General features: G+C 46.2%; 1 protein-coding gene across 1 annotated transcript in view; it reads left to right on the top strand.

Annotated features, from left to right (window-relative positions):
• The window catches only part of LOC134669044 (F-actin-uncapping protein LRRC16A), a 38,119-nt gene that overhangs the window by 14,532 nt on the left and 1,346 nt on the right, over positions 1-22,241 (top strand). Inside the window, exons 14-27 of the mRNA XM_063526570.1 lie at positions 2,133-2,204; positions 2,809-2,980; positions 3,713-3,848; positions 4,346-4,538; positions 11,263-11,381; positions 13,415-13,535; positions 14,988-15,162; positions 15,477-15,548; positions 15,663-15,825; positions 16,252-16,298; positions 16,540-16,632; positions 18,344-18,427; positions 20,320-20,382; positions 22,001-22,033. Coding sequence (XP_063382640.1) covers positions 2,133-2,204; positions 2,809-2,980; positions 3,713-3,848; positions 4,346-4,538; positions 11,263-11,381; positions 13,415-13,535; positions 14,988-15,162; positions 15,477-15,548; positions 15,663-15,825; positions 16,252-16,298; positions 16,540-16,632; positions 18,344-18,427; positions 20,320-20,382; positions 22,001-22,033 — 1,543 coding nt within the window. The remainder of the gene's footprint in view (positions 1-2,132; positions 2,205-2,808; positions 2,981-3,712; positions 3,849-4,345; positions 4,539-11,262; positions 11,382-13,414; positions 13,536-14,987; positions 15,163-15,476; positions 15,549-15,662; positions 15,826-16,251; positions 16,299-16,539; positions 16,633-18,343; positions 18,428-20,319; positions 20,383-22,000; positions 22,034-22,241) is intronic.

Raw genomic sequence — 22,241 nt, forward strand, 5'->3', positions numbered from 1 at the left:
ACCTTCACGATTTTTAAACATTATTAAATTGCACAACGGGACTTACGTACGGTACGTATTTAAGTTTTAAGATTTACCTCCGACTAGAAGATGTTGATCTCAATTTTAGCCAGTCTTCTCCGAGACCACGGCACAGTGTTTCGTCTAGAACAAGCTAGGTGGACAAAATTATTTTTTTGTGTTTTTGGGTAGTATTATGGTTAGTATTGCTTAATTAAATATAATTTACTAAAAATTTTAAAATACCATGAAAAAAAGTAAAAAAATTAAAATAAAATATATATTTAAATTAATTATATATTTTTTTGCAAATAAATTATTAACACAATAATAAACAAAATTTTACAGTTCATTAGATACATTATTTTCATAGTATTTACTTTAAAATATACAAAAAAAATAAAAATGTAATATAGAAAATTAATTAAAACTTAACTTATTATTAATAATTAATCTGTTAATTATTAATAACTTATAATCTGTTCTTACTCATGTATTATATCAGAATAATAATTGTTTTCCTTGTTTTGCGTAAGTTTTTTAAAGTTCTTCTGAAGGATATAACACGCTTGTACCTTTTGCATTGGGCAAATAATGATATAATGAATATTTATGATAATCACCCTTCATTGACCACATTTTAGTCTGCTTGTAAGTTTGTATTTGTCGATTTTGACTCAATATAATATGCTAATGCCTCATTAACACTTAGCTGCCTAGAATTCATTGAAGTACCTACTGCTGTCGTAAGAACAAGACTACGTTGGCTTAAGTGGACTTTCTCTAATATTTTTTAACATTTTTGCCGTGTTCTATTTTCTGTCGATCACGAATCAATCGGGATTTCGGCAGCAGTTAAAATATAGGTACATAATTGTACCAGATCTTTAACTCAGCGTTTTTTCCGTTTCAAAAGGGGAACTTTTGAAGTTTAATTTGGGTCTTCCTGCAGGATTAACATTTTCAGACGACGTTGATGCACTTGGTCTAGTTATGTACACTCGTAATTCTATATTTTGGCCATCCATACCACTTTTAAACTTTTCCACAAATTGCTTCTTTAAATCTTGACGCACTATTCCACTTGGTATTCAGTTTTGATGAATAACTGGTTAAAATATTTTTTAACCGTCTCTCAGACTCTTCTTTGAAATCTCGTAACTCATATTTTACCAATATAAACTGATAAAGGTGGAAATTTTCGTCGTTTTTCCCCTTATTTGTCCATTCTTCAAAAACCCCTTCCTTAAAATAGAGAAAACGTGTTCTGCAAAAAAAATGAAAAAAAAATGTTATGCAAATTTCTGCAAAATGAAATATACACCATCATAAAATAGAATTATGCAAGTAAATAATATCAAAAATCTAGACCGGTGTCAAGCGGTGTCAAGTATTTGCTAGTCTATCAAAGTTATAAAATGAAGAAAAAATCATCACGTTTTTAAGTGCATATTTATTGCTCTATACGAGCATTATTACAACTGATATGAACATGTTTTTATGAAAAATATAAAGTGCTTACCTTCAGTTATAAGATCTATTACCAAACCTTTTCATAAAATAACGTTTTACTTGTAAGAGATGTCGTTGAACGCATCACAAAATTGCAACTGATTAAATTGTGCAATTGCACTTACCTCATTAGCTGACTTCTGCACCCTATGGCTCATAAAATTAGAAAGTTAGACATAATCTATTAATGGGTTTGGGGGTTTCAACATGTTGTTTATCATATCTAATGACTCATTAGAGATAATTTGATAACGACTTTTGTCCACCTAGCTTGTTCTAGACGAAACACTGTGCACGGGGACAACGCCGTTCTTGAAACGTCGGAGAAAAATCTTAAAACTTAAATACGCGATTAAGTCCCGTTGTGTACTTTAATAAGGCACCTTCTGGGCGAGCTCGCTCCATCGTAGGCCACGTCTAGTCTAGTCTACGCTAGTCTGTGGCCATGAGTAAGCCCATTATAATAAAAAAAAAGTGCAAATAAGTTTGATGTACCTGAAATATGCTATATGTATACATCGAAACCAAGAGCAAATAAGTTTGTACCAAATATGTTTTATTTTATTTATTTTTTATATTGGTATGGCTACCAATACTTATGCCTTTTTTTTTGTTTACAGGCATTAGTTCACGTTTTACAAGAACCAGACACAGCTTTAATCTCTTTGGACCTTAGTGATTGTAAACTGAAGGTATGTAATAAATATTTTTCGTTGTTATAATTGTGATCCCTATAAATTAAGTCGCTTTTTGTATGGACAGTTTACCGTCAAATACATTTAAATTTTTCGCCTTATTACATAGGCATAAAGTGCAATAATGTAAAGATGTGTTTGTCGTCGAGTGTACGTGGAGTAGGCCACCTGAAGTGCTGGGGCCTTACCATGATGTTCTTATTGCGATTCTGTTTTTCAATTCAATTCAATCCAATGTTGAGGACCTAAACTGAATTGATAAAGGACGGAGATATCGCATAACTCTGTCCCTTAGCAATTCAGTTTACGTCGTAAAAAGAATCGCAATAAGGACACATAAACTAGTGATCCTCTAGACGGAGTTTAGAACAAATTATTACATGAAACCGATGCTGCCAAAAATACTGGGGTGCGGGGGACGAGGTGAGCGAGTCTCGTGCCGTGATTGGTCCGTTCAAAGACACGGGCGTCACACAAAGACACTTTGACTCGAAAATGGAGTAAAACTACCGTATATTTGTAGCAGAGGGCTTAAAATGGGCATTGGGCAGAGGGCGCTACTATGTTCAGTCCGGATGATGTGTTGTCTGGTATGGCGCAGGGCGACCTGTACGGGCTGCTGAACGCGCTGGGCGGCGCGCGGCGGCTGCGCACGCTGGACGTGGGCGGCAACCTGGCCGGCGACGCGGGCGCGCGCCTGCTGGCCAAGGCGCTGCAGTGCAACTGCACGCTGCACACGCTCTACATCGACAGGAACGCCTTCAGCCTGCAAGGTATTACTACTGATACATTATTACCAAGATATTACCGTAAATACCATGTCCTTTAAGATGTTAACATTTGCTAACAGTCCAGTAAACCACTTAAAAAAATGGGTCTTATTTCGGTACCTTAACGTTTAACATTTACAAAACTGGGTTGTTAATGTCACTTCGGAAGTTCGGATACCTAATTAATGGGTTGTGATTGATGATCTGACTGTGTAAGAACGACTTGTATATTGTTTACTTTCTGCTGGACATGGTTCGAAATGGCTGTAAAGCGCCATAATAATTTGGTTTACACGAAAATGCAGCGCGACGCAGATCCACGAAGGCCTAATATTGTAGTTCCTCAGAATAAAGTTTTCTTAACATCACCGCACTCGCACCGGCTTCACACGGTTTGTTAACCAATTTACACAAAATCTTAATAAATTATACTCCTAAACCTACTTCAAGAATCAGTCTAGTTATTGATAAGTGAAAATTACATGAAAATCTGTTCAATAGTTTTTGAGTTGATTGCGAACATACAGACAGATGTGGCGAGAGACTCTGTTTTATATGGTGTAGTGATAAAAAATAAACTTCGGCAGAGAAGCTCATAGGACAAGCAATTACCGTTAGGCAAATTTAAAAAATGTAGGCCGGAAGGGTTATCATCCCATAGAAAATTTGTATATCGCGCCTTTTTCTATTCACAAACATGTTTGACCGGTTATAGTAGTATTGTTTATCTGGCAGGCCTGACAGACATCGCGACGGCGCTCCGGCGCTCGGTGTCGGTGCGGCGCGTGGAGTTCCCGGGCTGCGACGCGGCCGCCGGCGGGCGCGGCGCCAGCGAGCGCGTCGCCGCCCTGTGGCGCGAGCTACATGAGAGGTACGAGGGCTAAAGATTTCAGCTCGTGGCCTAGACGTCAGCGGGCAAACGGGACGACGAGTGGACGATTATGGTTTACGTGTATACATGGAACTTGATCAAATGTATGAATAAAAATATTTTTATTCGTGAGGATAGGATAAACACAAGAAAGAAAATTATACAAGCAGATAAACATATAAAAGAAAAAAGTGCCACGAAATGGTTTCACTTCGGCATGTTGCCGGCGACTTCCAGCGTCGATCTTCCGATGAGACCATCCGGTGAAACAATCATGACAGGTAAAATGAATATAACAACAAAATTAATATTTACATACAAAAGACAAAGATAGAAATTAGTCGAAAATAGCAGCATACAGCAATTTATCTATCAGCATGAAAGCCTGGACTGGCCTATAGATAGCGGCCTCACTGGCATCGTGATATCGTAACAGATTTTTTTTTCTTTTGGCGCGATCGACAGGGAAATTGATCACATTTGATTTGCTGCCGTAGGTTGGCGAACAACGCAGCGCCCCTGACGACGCACACGCTGCGCGCGCTGGCGCTGGAGCGCGCGTGGGGCGGCGGCGAGGCGGCGGCGGCGCTGGCCGCGCAGGCCGCCGCCGCGCTGCCGCCGCCGCCGCTGCCCGCCGCGCTCGAGCGCGCCGCCGCCGCCGCGCACCACCTGCTGCACCAGTACCTGCAGGTACCGTACCGTGCGATCACTAATAGCTGGAGCACGCGTGGGGCGGCGGCGAGGCGGCGGCGGCGCTGGCCGCGCAGGCCGCCGCCGCGCTGCCGCCGCCGCCGCTGCCCGCCGCGCTCGAGCGCGCCGCCGCCGCCGCGCACCACCTGCTGCACCAGTACCTGCAGGTACCGTACCGTGCGATCACTAATAGCTGGAGCACGCGTGGGGCGGCGGCGAGGCGGCGGCGGCGCTGGCCGCGCAGGCCGCCGCCGCGCTGCCGCCGCCGCCGCTGCCCGCCGCGCTCGAGCGCGCCGCCGCCGCCGCGCACCACCTGCTGCACCAGTACCTGCAGGTACCGTACCGTGCGATCACTAATAGCTGGAGCACGCGTGGGGCGGCGGCGAGGCGGCGGCGGCGCTGGCCGCGCAGGCCGCCGCCGCGCTGCCGCCGCCGCCGCTGCCCGCCGCGCTCGAGCGCGCCGCCGCCGCCGCGCACCACCTGCTGCACCAGTACCTGCAGGTACCGTACCGTGCGATCACTAATAGCTGGAGCACGCGTGGGGCGGCGGCGAGGCGGCGGCGGCGCTGGCCGCGCAGGCCGCCGCCGCGCTGCCGCCGCCGCCGCTGCCCGCCGCGCTCGAGCGCGCCGCCGCCGCCGCGCACCACCTGCTGCACCAGTACCTGCAGGTACCGTACCGTGCGATCACTAATAGCTGGAGCACGCGTGGGGCGGCGGCGAGGCGGCGGCGGCGCTGGCCGCGCAGGCCGCCGCCGCGCTGCCGCCGCCGCCGCTGCCCGCCGCGCTCGAGCGCGCCGCCGCCGCCGCGCACTGCGATCATATATAACTAAGGATACCGCCTTTAGGAACATTACCGTTCAAATTCTCGGGCCAAATTAGCACACACACACAATTACGCCTACATTCAAATAAGACGACGCGTTTACAGAGCCTGTAATCAAAGCTGGTAAACGAAATAATAGTCATCTTTATTATACTAATGGTACATAGGTAAGTGTGGATGAAATGCATATAATGTCAATAACTACCAATCAGCGACATTAATCCGCTAATAACCTTCTTGCTGTACGTACTGGCCGCTGAGAGTTCGTGGTTCATATTTGATTAGAATATGACTTGGACAGGGATAGGTTTATGCCATACAGTGAAGAACCAGTCAAATAATTCACGTATAATAATTTAATGCAGATTAAAAGATAACTAGTTAAAATGTTGTTATGACATGACAGACTAACTCAACATAAGTAAATATATCATTGTTGTATAAATGTATTCCGCTATAATAAGTATTTTGTATATTTTATTATCAATCTGCATGGCAGTGCGAAGTCACGTCTGTCCGTTTTTCTAAGATCAAGTACGCCATAGTAAATGTATGGTGGCGAACTTGATCTTAGAAATCGGACTGGCTATACAGTCTGCAAAATTTACATGGGTACACGAATCGCGTCAAAAATATTTGAACAGGCGGAGTCACAATAAATCCCCACTTTCAGTTCAGAATATTTTATATGTATATAGCCGGTCAAGCAAGTTTGTCAGTAGAAAAAGGTGCAAAATTAAAATTTTGTATAGCCTCGTAAGGCCCAAGCTATTTTTAGGACGTTTATCATATCTACCCAACGGCCTAATTTTAGGTACTTATACTAGCGGCCCAGACCTTCTACTTGCTATAAAATCTGAAATTGGCATATTTATATTAGCTGAAGTCTTATAAGGATCGGTACGTGTCAGAAGTGAATGACCTAATTTTAGGACTCTGGGCCGCTAATTGATAAATTAATATAGTTGCTTGGGCCGGAAGGACTACATTTCTCAGTCCTAAAAATAGGACGTTGGGCCTTACGAGGATAGGACCACAGCCGTTCGCGCGCTTACATTTTCTAAATTTGCCGCTCTTATAATATTCTAAACTTTCGCGTTTTGAACACATATTAACTCACATTATACGGAACGAAACTGATTTACGTCGGTAAATCAAGGTAATTGAATATTATTCGCGTTAGACCCGTCTATAATGTGAGTTAATATGTTTGCCGCTCTTTTCTACTAACGGAAATGGCTTGAGAGAGAACCTACATATATGTGACAGTAGAGGGTGGATTCTAATGATCAACATTTTCAGATAATGTGTGTATTTGTTAAATTAATTCAGTGAAAGCATGATAGGAATAGGAATTTATCTACATATAGGAGACCGGGTATGATTATCTCACGGGTTATATCTCATGAATAGAACATATTCTAGATATCTTGCCAGGCATCCACTCAATTTCATGTCTCTCTAATTGGACAGCTTTTTTCCATAGTTCTCTGCGAATAGCATCTTGTGGGAATCTGAATGGAAAGTAATGTAAAATGACAATAACAAATTTGATTATTAATTTGAAATAACTAGGTAGTTTTTTTATAGCTCCATCTCATGAAATAAAAAAGGAAAATACAAATCTGTAAGAAGGAATTTATTACTACATTTATAATTAAGTATATAGAAAATACCTAAACCAAACACAAGTTAATAAAATAGTCTACTTCATTTAGCATAACACCATCCCTATTATCCTCGCAATTTAAAAAGTCGTATGTTGTTATGAAAGTCGTATGCAGTTGTTACGTTTTAGCTTAGCACGGTAGTATTCAAAACAAATCGTCATGTTTTTTCCAAATTCTACTGAAGTTATCTGTTTACTACAAGTGAAAAGTGATTCCACTGTCCTTGGTATGTACTAAAATAACTTCTGCACCACTTCACGACACATGAATATATTTTTAATTACAAAAAAACGTTGTTTTTATAAATCAATTTAGCCATTTGTCACTGACTGTCATCTCGGTCGTACTGAGATTGTCAATCGAGCAGTTTGTAAGTACCGCCTATCGCGGGGTAGTTTGCGTTGGGTCATAATTGAGCGGACAGAATACTTCCATGTATAGCATTTCGCTGGCCGCGCACCACCTGCTGCACCAGTACCTGCAGGTACCGTACCGCGCACACACTGCGCGCACTGGCGCTGGCCGCGCAGGCCGCCGCCGCGCTGCCGCCGCCGCCGCTGCCCGCCGCGCTCGAGCGCGCCGCCGCCGCCGCGCACCACCTGCTGCACCAGTACCTGCAGGTACCGTACCGCGCACACACTGCGCGCACTGGCGCTGGCCGCGCAGGCCGCCGCCGCGCTGCCGCCGCCGCCGCTGCCCGCCGCGCTCGAGCGCGCCGCCGCCGCCGCGCACCACCTGCTGCACCAGTACCTGCAGGTACCGTACCGCGCACACACTGCGCGCACTGGCGCTGGCCGCGCAGGCCGCCGCCGCGCTGCCGCCGCCGCCGCTGCCCGCCGCGCTCGAGCGCGCCGCCGCCGCCGCGCACCACCTGCTGCACCAGTACCTGCAGGTACCGTACCGCGCACACACTGCGCGCACTGGCGCTGGAGCGCGCGTGGGGCGGCGGCGAGGCGGCGGCGGCGCTGGCCGCGCAGGCCGCCGCCGCGCTGCCGCCGCCGCCGCTGCCCGCCGCGCTCGAGCGCGCCGCCGCCGCCGCGCACCACCTGCTGCACCAGTACCTGCAGGTACCGTACCGCGCACACACTGCGCGCACTGGCGCTGGCCGCGCAGGCCGCCGCCGCGCTGCCGCCGCCGCCGCTGCCCGCCGCGCTCGAGCGCGCCGCCGCCGCCGCGCACCACCTGCTGCACCAGTACCTGCAGGTACCGTACCGCGCACACACTGCGCGCACTGGCGCTGGCCGCGCAGGCCGCCGCCGCGCTGCCGCCGCCGCCGCTGCCCGCCGCGCTCGAGCGCGCCGCCGCCGCCGCGCACCACCTGCTGCACCAGTACCTGCAGGTACCGTACCGCGCACACACTGCGCGCACTGGCGCTGGCCGCGCAGGCCGCCGCCGCGCTGCCGCCGCCGCCGCTGCCCGCCGCGCTCGAGCGCGCCGCCGCCGCCGCGCACCACCTGCTGCACCAGTACCTGCAGGTACCGTACCGCGCACACACTGCGCGCACTGGCGCTGGCCGCGCAGGCCGCCGCCGCGCTGCCGCCGCCGCCGCTGCCCGCCGCGCTCGAGCGCGCCGCCGCCGCCGCGCACCACCTGCTGCACCAGTACGTGCAGGTACCGTACCGCGCACACACTGCGCGCACTGGCGCTGGCCGCGCAGGCCGCCGCCGCGCTGCCGCCGCCGCCGCTGCCCGCCGCGCTCGAGCGCGCCGCCGCCGCCGCGCACCACCTGCTGCACCAGTACCTGCAGGTACCGTACCGCGCACACACTGCGCGCACTGGCGCTGGCCGCGCAGGCCGCCGCCGCGCTGCCGCCGCCGCCGCTGCCCGCCGCGCTCGAGCGCGCCGCCGCCGCCGCGCACCACCTGCTGCACCAGTACCTGCAGGTACCGTACCGCGCACACACTGCGCGCACTGGCGCTGGCCGCGCAGGCCGCCGCCGCGCTGCCGCCGCCGCCGCTGCCCGCCGCGCTCGAGCGCGCCGCCGCCGCCGCGCACCACCTGCTGCACCAGTACCTGCAGGTACCGTACCGCGCACACACTGCGCGCACTGGCGCTGGCCGCGCAGGCCGCCGCCGCGCTGCCGCCGCCGCCGCTGCCCGCCGCGCTCGAGCGCGCCGCCGCCGCCGCGCACCACCTGCTGCACCAGTACCTGCAGGTACCGTACCGCGCACACACTGCGCGCACTGGCGCTGGCCGCGCAGGCCGCCGCCGCGCTGCCGCCGCCGCCGCTGCCCGCCGCGCTCGAGCGCGCCGCCGCCGCCGCGCACCACCTGCTGCACCAGTACCTGCAGGTACCGTACCGCGCACACACTGCGCGCACTGGCGCTGGCCGCGCAGGCCGCCGCCGCGCTGCCGCCGCCGCCGCTGCCCGCCGCGCTCGAGCGCGCCGCCGCCGCCGCGCACCACCTGCTGCACCAGTACGTGCAGGTACCGTACCGCGCACACACTGCGCGCACTGGCGCTGGCCGCGCAGGCCGCCGCCGCGCTGCCGCCGCCGCCGCTGCCCGCCGCGCTCGAGCGCGCCGCCGCCGCCGCGCACCACCTGCTGCACCAGTACCTGCAGGTACCGTACCGTGCGATCACTAATAGCTGGAGCACGCGTGGGGCGGCGGCGAGGCGGCGGCGGCGCTGGCCGCGCAGGCCGCCGCCGCGCTGCCGCCGCCGCCGCTGCCCGCCGCGCTCGAGCGCGCCGCTGCCGCCGCGCACCACCTGCTGCACCAGTACCTGCAGGTACCGTACCGTGCGATCACTAATAGCTGGAGCACGCGTGGGGCGGCGGCGAGGCGGCGGCGGCGCTGGCCGCGCAGGCCGCCGCCGCGCTGCCGCCGCCGCCGCTGCCCGCCGCGCTCGAGCGCGCCGCCGCCGCCGCGCACCACCTGCTGCACCAGTACCTGCAGGTACCGTACCGTGCGATCACTAATAGCTGGAGCACGCGTGGGGCGGCGGCGAGGCGGCGGCGGCGCTGGCCGCGCAGGCCGCCGCCGCGCTGCCGCCGCCGCCGCTGCCCGCCGCGCTCGAGCGCGCCGCCGCCGCCGCGCACCACCTGCTGCACCAGTACCTGCAGGTACCGTACCGTGCGATCACTAATAGCTGGAGCACGCGTGGGGCGGCGGCGAGGCGGCGGCGGCGCTGGCCGCGCAGGCCGCCGCCGCGCTGCCGCCGCCGCCGCTGCCCGCCGCGCTCGAGCGCGCCGCCGCCGCCGCGCACCACCTGCTGCACCAGTACCTGCAGGTACCGTACCGTGCGATCACTAATAGCTGGAGCACGCGTGGGGCGGCGGCGAGGCGGCGGCGGCGCTGGCCGCGCAGGCCGCCGCCGCGCTGCCGCCGCCGCCGCTGCCCGCCGCGCTCGAGCGCGCCGCCGCCGCCGCGCACCACCTGCTGCACCAGTACCTGCAGGTACCGTACCGTGCGATCATTAATAGGACCATTCCACAGGCTGTCCTGTACAAACGCATTTTATTTCCTGTGTTGCGACTTTTTTTTAGCATTTAAAGCTATACCCCCTTATTCATAAACGTTTACTAAAGTTGACAAGCCGATAATAATCGTTTGTCCCTTTCCGACGTATTGGTATGATGGAAAAGGACAAACGATTATTATCGGCTTGTCAACTTTAGTAAACGTTTATGAATAAGGGGGATAGACAATATGTACAGCCGCCATCAGATATATCGGAGCGGCCAAGGTGTTCACAATATCTGAGAACGCGCTCTAACTCCCTGACAATAGAGGCGTGTTCAGATATTTGTGAGCACCTTGGCCGCTCCGATATATCTGATGGCGACTGTACAGCAGGCGTTTATTTGTCCGTTCATATTTTTGACCATTTGTTAGAAAAGGAAACTGTTATACCTGAAGGTCTTCAGAAAATTCGCGCTTGTACGGAACAAACTGTAGACAATTTCATGGAATGCTCCAATAATGGTTGACTGACGCGAGGCAACTGAAGAGTTAGGATTTATCCGCGAGCAGAATGGAACAGTTTTGGCTCATTCCACTACAAGAATAACGCTAGATGAAATTTAAAGTGTTATCTTATCTCTAATTCAATATTTTAGCATTGAAATATGCATCAGTAATAAAAACACGCAATGAAGTCGTTACTGGCGCACGTAATAGTCTACCGATGTGACCAACGTGCCTTCTCTAAAAACGCATTAATAATGAGGTTTTTATTAACCTGTCATTCTTAATTATCATATATTCTCTAATGTAAAATGTTGTATCAGAGATGCAGCGAGGTGTTCGCGGCGATGGGCGGCAGCGGCGCGAGCGGCGAGCTCGTCACGCTGCAGGCCGTGCGCGACGCCATGGCGCCCTGCTCCGCCACCTTACAGGACCTGCTCAAGTGAGTCATCAGCCTCAATGACTAACCGGCATAGTTTACACACGCTTTCCGATTACATTCTGTAATTCCGCGACCTATAGTTCTTTTTTTAGCATTAGAAAGAAGATAAGCGATCTTGACACGTCTTTTAATAGAAAAACGCTTTTTAAAAGTCAGTAACTATAACTATACCAGTAAGTACTTATGAAACTTACCGCTGAATTTAGTGTAATCAGTAAGTAATTACGAAAGCAGAAGAATACAAATGATCGTATTAGATTCATAATTGTTACAAATTTGCAGTGATTTATTTTTAAAACGTGTTTTTAATTAAAAGACACATCACGATTGTTTACCTTTTTTCTAATACTAAAAAAAAGTGAACTATAGACGCCAGTGGGCAGCGAAGAAACGTCAGCTAGCAGGCTCAACAAGAATGCACCGTGACAGTATCTTGCGCGCGAGATAGACTATCCATACTTTTCTAATTGTATTCATTAGAAAGTGACAGTAGGCTATCTGGCAAGTGAGATAAGTGTGGTCTTGCCTAAGCCTACAAGGAAGATGAATGTAAATCTATACATTATGATTCTTATTTCTTAATCATATACCTACCTAGTGTAAAAGCGAGTAAAATCAATTGTAACGCCCGATTAACACTAATAGAAAAGACGCCTAAGCGATTACGAAATAATTGCATTATCGGTGTGAGGCACTACAAATGCAAGGTGCATATATCGCCTCATGCCTGTAAAGGGTTTAGTAGGCACTGACTAACAGCCCTCGTACTGAATATACGCGCGGCCTTGACCCGGTCAGACCCAACTAGAAGCTACTGATTCTCCGTGTTCAATATAGTTAAATATCTATATTAAATAAGTGTACCTAAATGAATATTTTTGCAGTGAGGAGTTGTTCATAAAACGTGAATTTTATTGTCGTGTGAAACCTTTGTAGAAAAAGTAATTCGAAATCGAACCGAATAGACCAGGATATATTTGGCGGCGACTTAGCTGGTACTTTGTAATTATTGCTAAAAATATTTCCACAGTTCAATTTACTTGTAATCTTTCGAATTAATCGTAGATTTGGCACAATTATTAAACAACTAATAGTTTATTGACCGGAACTCTGAATCTAGGACTTCCTAATAAACAAAGATTCTTCGAAATCTCGAAGAGTATCAGAGTAACACTCGTGATTCACCCGACCGGTGATGAGACGTTAAGCAAACACAGCTCATTCACAACTTCAGTCACGATGTGTTTGCCGCCGTTACTCTTGTTTTACCGTTGTGAAATTTGTAGTGCGTGTGAATTAATGTTTAGTATTTTTTTTTATATTTAACGAAGCCAATCGTGCGTTCTAATATACCTAATAGTTAAGGTAAACAAACAGGAGCTGTTTTCCAATCTTTGTAATCGTAAAAAATATGCATGATTAATCAATTCGTAACGTATCCCAATCAGTATAATTAATATTAATAATTTTAGAACACTTACGATACCTATAGTTCGTTTTTTTTAGCATTAGAAAGAACTTGCAAGAATTGAATTGAAATAGTAAGCGATCTTGACATGTCTTTTAATTGAAAAACGCTTTTTAAAATTCAAAAACTATTACTTATGAAAGCAGAAGAATATAAATGATCGAATTAGATTCATAATTGTTACATATTTGCAGTAACTTATTTTTAAAATGTGTTTTTCAATTAAAAGACACATCAAGATTGTTTACCTAATTTCTAATGCTAAAAAAAACGAACTATAGTGCTAAATCTACCTCGTTCCATGTGTAGCGAGCTCTATGTAAAAATAGGGGCTCATTTAGAGTATTTAGACGATGCGAGAACTCGCATACGAGTTTCATTACATTGCGGTTTTGATCGGTCGGTTGAACTGGACGTAACAGACAGTCCACAATGTTATTGAAATCGCATGCTAGTCCGCGCACCGTCTAAATCAGCTCTAATCTCATAGTTCTGTATTTGTCTTCAAACTTAAGTCCGGTTTCTTTTAATCTGTACGGGATGATGATAATAATTTGGTTTGCAGTGAGGCGGTGGAGAGCCTAGCGTTGTCAGCGTGCGAGGGGGTGGATAGTGCCGATAGCGACCCGGTGCCGACCAGCGAAGCAGACATACCTGATCTCCTTACGCCGATATCACATTCAGCGGTAAGTTTCTTAGCCCCATTTGGGTTGAAGGACTATAAATATACTATTCTACTAGCACAGGGGTCGGCAAACTTTTGAGTGCTGTTTTCAGTGACTTAAGAAAACACAAGTAATCTTTTGGGTGGCTTGAAGAGCCGTATGCGTCTTGCGAGCCGCGGTTGGCCAACCCCTGCACTAGCACCTAGGTAGTTTGGATAACATCTTCCCATCCCATCACTAAAACACTCATCTCTTTTACACGAAATGGTGTCAAGAAAATTTAAGGTGACAAATGTGACGATGTTTCCGGTTGCCGTGTACCTCACAGTGACACCTTGCATATTAATATGGTATCAGATTTTCTGTGGATATGACCAATCTAATACCTAATATCGTTCGTTTATATCTCGTATCGTTTTTGTGATTGTATCGCCTTTTATATGGGTGGCGGCTCCAGTGTGAACATCGCCTATTTTGTCTATCTTACCGTCACTCAACCACATGATAAACTTATCACTCGTGATGTTTAAAATATCTAGATTACAAGCTATCGATACTCGTAAATGATATAATAACTATCCATATCAAAATAATCTCTGTTTTGGTATATCTGCTTTCCATGTGCGGATTTGGTTTCTATACGAAGGCCACAAATTGTTGATATTACTTTCAAATTGTAAAGTGTGTACTGCAATCTGTAATTGTGTGTGAATATAATTAATATGGCTTTTACTAACCCGCATGCTGACAGAAGTTGGATTATTTAAACTTGGTAAGTATAATTAGATTATTGTACTTTCTGCTACTCTTAAACGTCACTTCAATAGTGACTTAACAGATGAATTAAAAAGAGGAAAAAATCTACAATAATCAACAATCCAATGTCATTTTCGACAATTACTCATAAATTATATTTATTTCATTCATGAATTCATGAAATAAAAAGTCGCCTACGGTTATGATATAGGTAAGGCGATTATTTATAACGATTCTCGTCTTGGTTATGTATAACTTAAACTTGCTGTTAAATTTTGATTTTTCCTAACAAACGCATATGTTAAAATGATGGAAAGGGAAAAATATTATCAACCGCATTTTAGGTTTGACCAAAATTTATTTTTTACTCCCTTATCTTATACCTTTAAACGAGCAATTCTTGTAAATTTATTTATATATTTCGGGATCTGGGAAGCGGCTCAAACGATTTCGATGAAACTTGCTATATGAGGTTATTCGGGGGAGAAAAAACGAACTAGCTAGGTTTTATCTCTGGGAAAACGCGCATTGTTGAACTGTTATATGTTATCCGAGCAAAGCTCTTTCTTCCAGATATTTTATGTAAAGCAACGTAATTATCAACTTTCCAACGTAGATTTTTTTTCTCGTATTACGTGATGACAACCGTACGTTCGAAGCGAACAACTGGTCCCATCTACACTGTAAACGGGCGTTTAACCATAAGTGTACCTTCAGGCAACCCCGCTGGGGTGCCGGCGGCGCGAGCGCGGCGCGCGGCGCGTGCGGCCCAAGTCGGTCGCCGAGCAGCAGTGCTCCAGCAACGAGATGCTGTCCCTGCCGCCGCTGCACGGCGAGGCGGGCGACGCGCTCGCCGACCTGCCCGCGAACAAGCTGCGCCACCTCGTCAAGGGTTTGTGTTCCGCTCTGGTTTCCTAGGGTAGCGGTGCCGTCATATAGCGGCCGTCTCCATACAAAATACTACGACAGCCATTATTTAGTTGTATTATTTAGTATGGAGACACCCGCTATATGACGGCACCGCTATCCTAGTAAAACCGATCTTATCCTAGGAAAACAGATGTTAAACCAACAAAAAGGATATTTTTGAGTACCTTGGCCACTCCGGTACTGCGAATACGAATCTGATGGCGACCTTCTCTCCTGAACCTACAATATACCTATTTGTTCCATAAATGATTTAACATTTTAATGTTATGCTTACAGGTCGTCCAAGAAGATTAAAAACTAGAGCACCATCTCGACCTATCACGGATCAATCGCAAGACATAGACGAAGGTAATCATCGAAGTCTAAATCTATTTTAATTTCTCTTAAATATAAATTTCACCTTGGGCTTCCGCTAAACATTGAAATTAGACACTTTAATAGAAAATGTAAATAATTTTCCAGGTCTAGACGAATTCTGGCGCACGTGCCGCACGCCGCCGGGCAGCGAGGAGGCGTCGCTGTCGGCGCGCACGCCGCTCACGTCGCGCTCGCTGCACTCGCTGTCGTCGCTGGCCTCGCCCTCGCCGCTGCGCCGCTCGCCCACGCTGCCGAGGGACGACACCATGTAACGTCTACCTTATATACTCCTCTATATGTGTATACTATGCCCTCGTGCACCGTATCAGGCGTGGCTCACTCCGCGATTTCATCGCTTTGCAAAAGATAGCTACAAGTACATCCGTTCCACACCAGTTTTGGTGGCTAGCCATAAGCCGCGCGTGGCGCTGTCGCCACCTAACGGCCATATCTGTCCTAGTCGTAGACGCGTTGACAGACGCGTTTTGTTAGGGAGTGAGTCTTCTATACCTAGAACATACTATTATTTATTGTGTGACTGTATGCACGCGCACATGTTACATAAATAAATTCGATCGATGTCGACGGAAAACTCAACCGTGTTTTAGAGAGTTTTAGAGACATTTCTTAGACGTACTATAGCTACATATGCATTATTAGGGACATGTTTATCATTATGAACTTTTACTTTCAGGTACAGCGTGACATCGGGCGAAAGCACACCTGTTTTATTAGAATGCGGTTAGTTATATTTTTATTAAATTAACTAGTTCCTTCTATTTCTACCTCACCATTAAATTGCGTAATTTAACCAATGCGTAAGGATGGTATTTTCACCTGTCCAATTTCTATGACCAATGTGTCTTGCGTCTCACATTTTGCTTAGTGAGAGAGTGAGACGCACATACATGGACCAAGATATTGGACCGATGGAATACCACCCTGAGGTAAAATGCTGAACCAATTGGTCCTGTTTTGACAGAAGTGTCGCGTTGCAAATCTTCGGACAACGTGGGCGCCAAAGCGGCGACCACCCCACCGCCGTCGCGGTCGTCGGATGACGTCAATGCTATGGGTATGAACCTTTACAATAAATAGCGGATGGTACAGTCGACGTCAAATATATGTTTACACTTTTGCACCTTACTCCTTTGTAATAAGGCGAAATATGTAAACATATCTTTGACGTCGACTGTACTATGTTTGTGATATTACATGGGCGAACTGAGCCTTGCGTTTGTGTTTATTGACTATTACTATATTACATTTTATTATTGCGTTTGGACTAATCCAACACAAGCTTACAATATTTGTCAACTGTTGCTAAATCAATAGGTACTTAATTTTCGCACTTTGATATTGACATACAAATGGTCGACGTCGGGTTGCTTTCTGTGTTTTCATAACCGCGCCATTTAGGAAACCACAGGTAGGTAGAGTTAGACCAAGAAAAGTCTGCTGTGATTTTGATAGCCCACGCAGTGCAAGTGTTATTTATACGTCATAATTTCATAGAAGTTGGACGTTTAAAATAACACTTGCACTGCGTGGGCTATCCAATTCTCTGCAGACTTTTCTTGGTCTAACTCTATCCGATGACAAGACACCATACTGCCAAGCGAAGACGTGGCAGTGGTATGGACTCTTTCAACACCTAAATGATGGCAAAATTTATTTAGAAAGTTCACTTTATCAGTGGCCGCTTTATAAAACACTCAATTATTCAAAGTAATAAAACTAACTTGTGCATGAAAAATAGCCAGTCTGGCTGCGTGGTAAGTTGAGGTATACCAGCAGTATGAGTATAACGTCCTGTGGACTTCACCGCCTCGATTGCGCCAGCACTGCTTACGTGCAGAGTGCGCTAACGCTTAACGCTTTTCCTGCTAAAACAAATGCTGCAATACTTGTAATTTACAATCTCTAGGTGATAATGAAGTCCCAAGTTCTGTATCGCCAAATCGAGAGTCGAAGTCAAGATTAATAATTCAGCAGCAATGCGTTTGCCTGTGTCTTTGGCAAGGGTATACGAAGGATTAGATCGAACAAAACTTCATAAAACGCACGAAAATACTTGCATTTCGTCTGCAAGTTTTTATTCAACATTGCCAAAGAAAGGTTATTTATAATATGCATGTAATAAAAATGATGTTGACAGACGGTTTGGTACAACCAGGCTTAAATGTTATTCGAGCCCCTTTCCCGAGTTAGGGCTCATTTAGACGATGCGAGAACTCGCATGCGAGTTTCATTTCATTGCGGGTTTTGGTCGGTCGGTTGAATTGGACGTAACCAACAGACCGCAATGTAACTAAAATCGAATGCGAGTTCGCGCGCCGCTAAATCAGCCCTTAGTTATTAAAAAGGTGGACGGCAGCTCCTGTCCGTGTTATACATCACCAATAAATAACCTGCAGTTTTCATCCAACCCGTCTATCACTAGTATACTGTGTGCGTCGCTTGGCCGCCGGCTATCTGTGCTTGGGGATCCTATCTCGTCGCATAATAATTGATTGTCATAATGTAATGTTACGCATAAAACTCTTTTCGCATATTTTTTCTCTAGCTGAAACATAAAGTATTTTTTTAAATATTTTGCATAGGTTGTATAGAATAGGGTGGGTTAGGTTTGTGTTATAATTTTTCAGAAATGTTAATATTTCCAGCACAATAACAATTATGCGAAATGAGTTTTATGCGTAACATTACATTAGGACAATCAATTATTATGCAACCCAATATGGACCCCTGTGCTTGTAAAGTGTACCTGAGTGTGGTGTGCTTAGGGAACGGGTGCGCGCGCACGCCCGGCAAGGCGCGGCCGTGGTCCGTCGCCGGCGTCAACCCGGACAACGCCGCGTGTACCACAGGTGAGGCAGCACCTGTAGCCTGCACTCCAATGGGGTTGGCAACTGTCAAAAGTTTGCAAAGATGGCGCCATCATAGTGTGTTATGGCTATTAACATAATTCTAGGGATTTACATTGCAAGTTATGCTGTCGCCATCTGTAATTGGTAGGGGAGCCCAAGAGGGGATTTTTGTGTTTACTCGAGCGCGTCAGATTAAGATATGAATGATATCTTGCTACCCCGTGTAGTCTACCTTTACCGCTTTTAGCCATCTATGTTGAGCCCTTGGTTGGTGGGGGGTTCAACAAATTATTAAGCAGATTGTGGATTTGTTCATATTAGACCAAATTAACGCTATAATTGTGCTATTGCTAAATCTGATAATTATTTGCACGCATTTCCTTAATCTGACGGTTACAATGTAAAAATTAGGCGTCACACTTGTGTTCGTCAGATTAGGAAAATGCCTATAAATAAGTGTTAAGTTATAGAAAAAATATAGCATTAAAGTGGACAAAAACGACCAAACCCACAAACTGCTTAGCGATTTTTTAAACCTCCACCAACCTCCCGAAATTAATAAAAAAATGTAGACGCTTTTCGGCTCGCTGGAGCAAAAAACTATAACTTTTTTTCTTCTTATCATCTAATATTTCGATTCCAATAGGTCTGTATGACGCTCGAGTAAATCCCGATTTAGCATCGGGGGCTCCCCTACTAAAAGGCCACTGTACGTATTGGGACAACGCAGGTCAGTCCAAGGGACGCAGCCAAGCGGTACTATGAGATAGCAATATCACATGCTCCCTCTACCGCATATATGAGGCCCCCAGACAGGCACAATATGTACAGGGGCCTTTAAATACTTGGACCGGCCAACCCCGTTGTGAAACATCGATGACGGTGCAAACGTTTAACAATTAGGTTGCCGATCTATATCTTGAGCCCGAATGCCCGTTATCCTACAATGCTTATCGTTTTTGCGAACTTTTATTTATGAGGTTCAAATAAACTTTGCAACATGTATGTCACATTTAAGGAAATTATACTCTTGAGTTCAGGCAGGGTAGGATACTACAGTACTTACTCGCATCTGTTTTAAAAAACGCTACTCGTGCATAGTATTTTGTGTCAGCTTCGTGAGTTTAAAAGTGAGTTGGTAATATAAAAAAAAATTGTATATCTATAAATTAAAGCCCGTAATCGACTTGTCTGGTTATATTATCTAAATTATTTCTGTATTTCATTTCAGATGGTTTTTGAATTTACTGGTGTATTTTTTCTTAACTTTTAATAGTGATACTTTAAATTTAATAATATTAATTTGCGACTTATGTTTTAAATAACTTTCGTTCCCTTCTTTTCAAAAAATAACAGACATGTTGCATGCTAATAAAACTGTTCTTTCATTTCTTATTCGTTAACTTTAATAACTTTATGAACGGAAATTAAACCTGTGTTTACTTACTATTTCAAACATAGACTCAATACGCTTGCTATTCGTATTTGCTGCATTAGGGTTATAGAATGCCGAAGTCAGGTAGATATAAAAGTAAAACTGTGACATTGGCAATATCAGTTTTACTTGTCGTGTAGAAACGACAGTAACGACACCATTCTACTTCTGACTTTTGCACTATTATTAACTTGCTAAACTCTTGTGATTATTGCCAATTTTAAGACTTATTATAGGTAGGGCAAATAACAACACTTTATAATTTATAATAAGAAGTAACATGAAATTTTAATCGACAGCTAAGATTGGCAGTCAATATTTACCACGATCAAAACAAAAGACGTCAACGAAGGTTTGACTGTATAACCCAATAGTATAGTTGACTGCCTTAGTAGCTTAAGCAGCTAACATAGCAAGCGTAGTGTAGTCTGTGTTGACGTTGGGTGGTGGTCGACAGAGGGCGTGGAGGCGTGCGTCGGCGGCAGCATCGTCGGCATCACGCCGGGCGCCGCACTAACCAGTAACCTACTTTCAGACGCTATTTTGTACTGAGCTACTAGTGTCAATGTGCCGTCTGGCCTGTATCTAGGTAAAAACGCTCATTGCTGCTTACTATGCGCTTGTGTTTGCACGTCACCGGATGTATTTAAAATCACCTGGAAACGACTGCTATGTGTGTGTGCCAATTGATGACTAAAGATATATTTTACAGTACACATGGTTCTATTTTCCCGCACTAGTGCGTGAAATAGCACTTTTCGCGCGTATATCAAAAGTTTCAAGGGCCATATGTACTGTAAAACGTTTTACGATACACGTACGAATAGGTAATTCGCAACTCGTGTGGATTTAATGGCTCCTCTACACGATGGGCCAACGCAGGCCACTCAGGGACGCATTTATGCGTTAGAGGGAGCAAGTGATATTGCTATCTCATTCTACCGCATGGCTGCGTCCCTTGGAGTGGCCGGCGCTGGCCCATCGTGTAGAGGATCCATAAAACAGACCCTTCGGTCGTGTTTATTTTATCGCCACTCGTTTCGAATTTCCTCTTTTTCGGACTTGTATCGTAAATAACTATTTTACCAGTATTGGTTATGTGCAAGATGGTGGTGCCCGCTTGGCGGCTGTGGGTCACATTATTTGTTTGACTGTTGACTTGTTTTGGAAATAGGTTATAGGTAGCGTATAAGATTTCCCGATATTTACGTGGCCGAATACTTTCGTGGCACCAAAACTTTCTTCTGTTCGACGACGGTCTGTCTGTATCATCGTTTTTAGTCTCCCCATCTGTTCTATCCCACCACAAATTTCGCACATAGCCAATAATTCGCAGCTAACCAATTAAATGACTCACTCGATAGGAAACGTTTCATCAATAGGTACATACGAAGTCAATCGGTATCGATATCAATTCCTGATAACTCTCATAAACATTGAGCTCTGGGTCTGGGTCACCATTGTCACCAACGAGATTCCTTATGACATTATTAAAAAGGTTTTCTCTCATTTAAGTGCTGGAAAACAAAATAATAGTTATTTACGATACAAGTGCGAAATAGAGGAAATTCGAAACGAGTGGCGATAAATTAAAACACGACCGAAGGGAGTGTTTTAAATCGACACGAGTTGCGAATTACCTATTCGCACGTGTATCTTACAACGTTTTACAGTACATATTGCCCTTTAAACTTTTGACATCGCACGAAAAGTTCTATTTTACGCACTAGTGCGGGAAAATAGGACCATGTGTACTGTAAAATCATAATCAGTATTTGAAATTTGGTACTAAATACTCTTAAAAAGTGATAAATAGGTTCTTTAAATAACAATTTTTATATAAAATTAAATTAGATATGTATTGCATGTTTTTTTACCTTCTACATCTTAAGCATGGCCATATTTACCTAACCACGTAGTTATTTACCTACTTCGATTAGATACACCACTTTTTGAACACAGACACTACACCAACTTATGCATCAATCAAGTTTTGAGTAGACAGTAGATAGATTTCAAAGTAATTCTGTAGTTAAAGTCAGAAGTACCTATACAATGTATTTCATTTTGCACGTTCTTAGCACGAGTATATCATGCTAAATGTGCATTTTACTAAGCATAATCTTTTATAATTACAGGTTCAATGCTACGAGATCATCCGATTACTCCAGGTAAGTTTACTAACCTACAAATACCTACTCTAAGCGTCACTTGCACCATCCCATCCCTCTAACCAGGGGTTAACCGGTTAAACCGTTAACCCAGTGTCAAATTGTACTGGTAACCATGGTAACTCCAGGTTTAACCGGCTCACGCCGGGTTAGTTGGATGGTGCGAGTGGCGCTACTCAGAGTTAGACCAAGACAAGTCTGCAGCGAT

The sequence above is a fragment of the Cydia fagiglandana genome, chromosome 11, assembly GCF_963556715.1.
Source record: "Cydia fagiglandana chromosome 11, ilCydFagi1.1, whole genome shotgun sequence".
Classification (NCBI taxonomy): domain Eukaryota; kingdom Metazoa; phylum Arthropoda; class Insecta; order Lepidoptera; family Tortricidae; genus Cydia; species Cydia fagiglandana.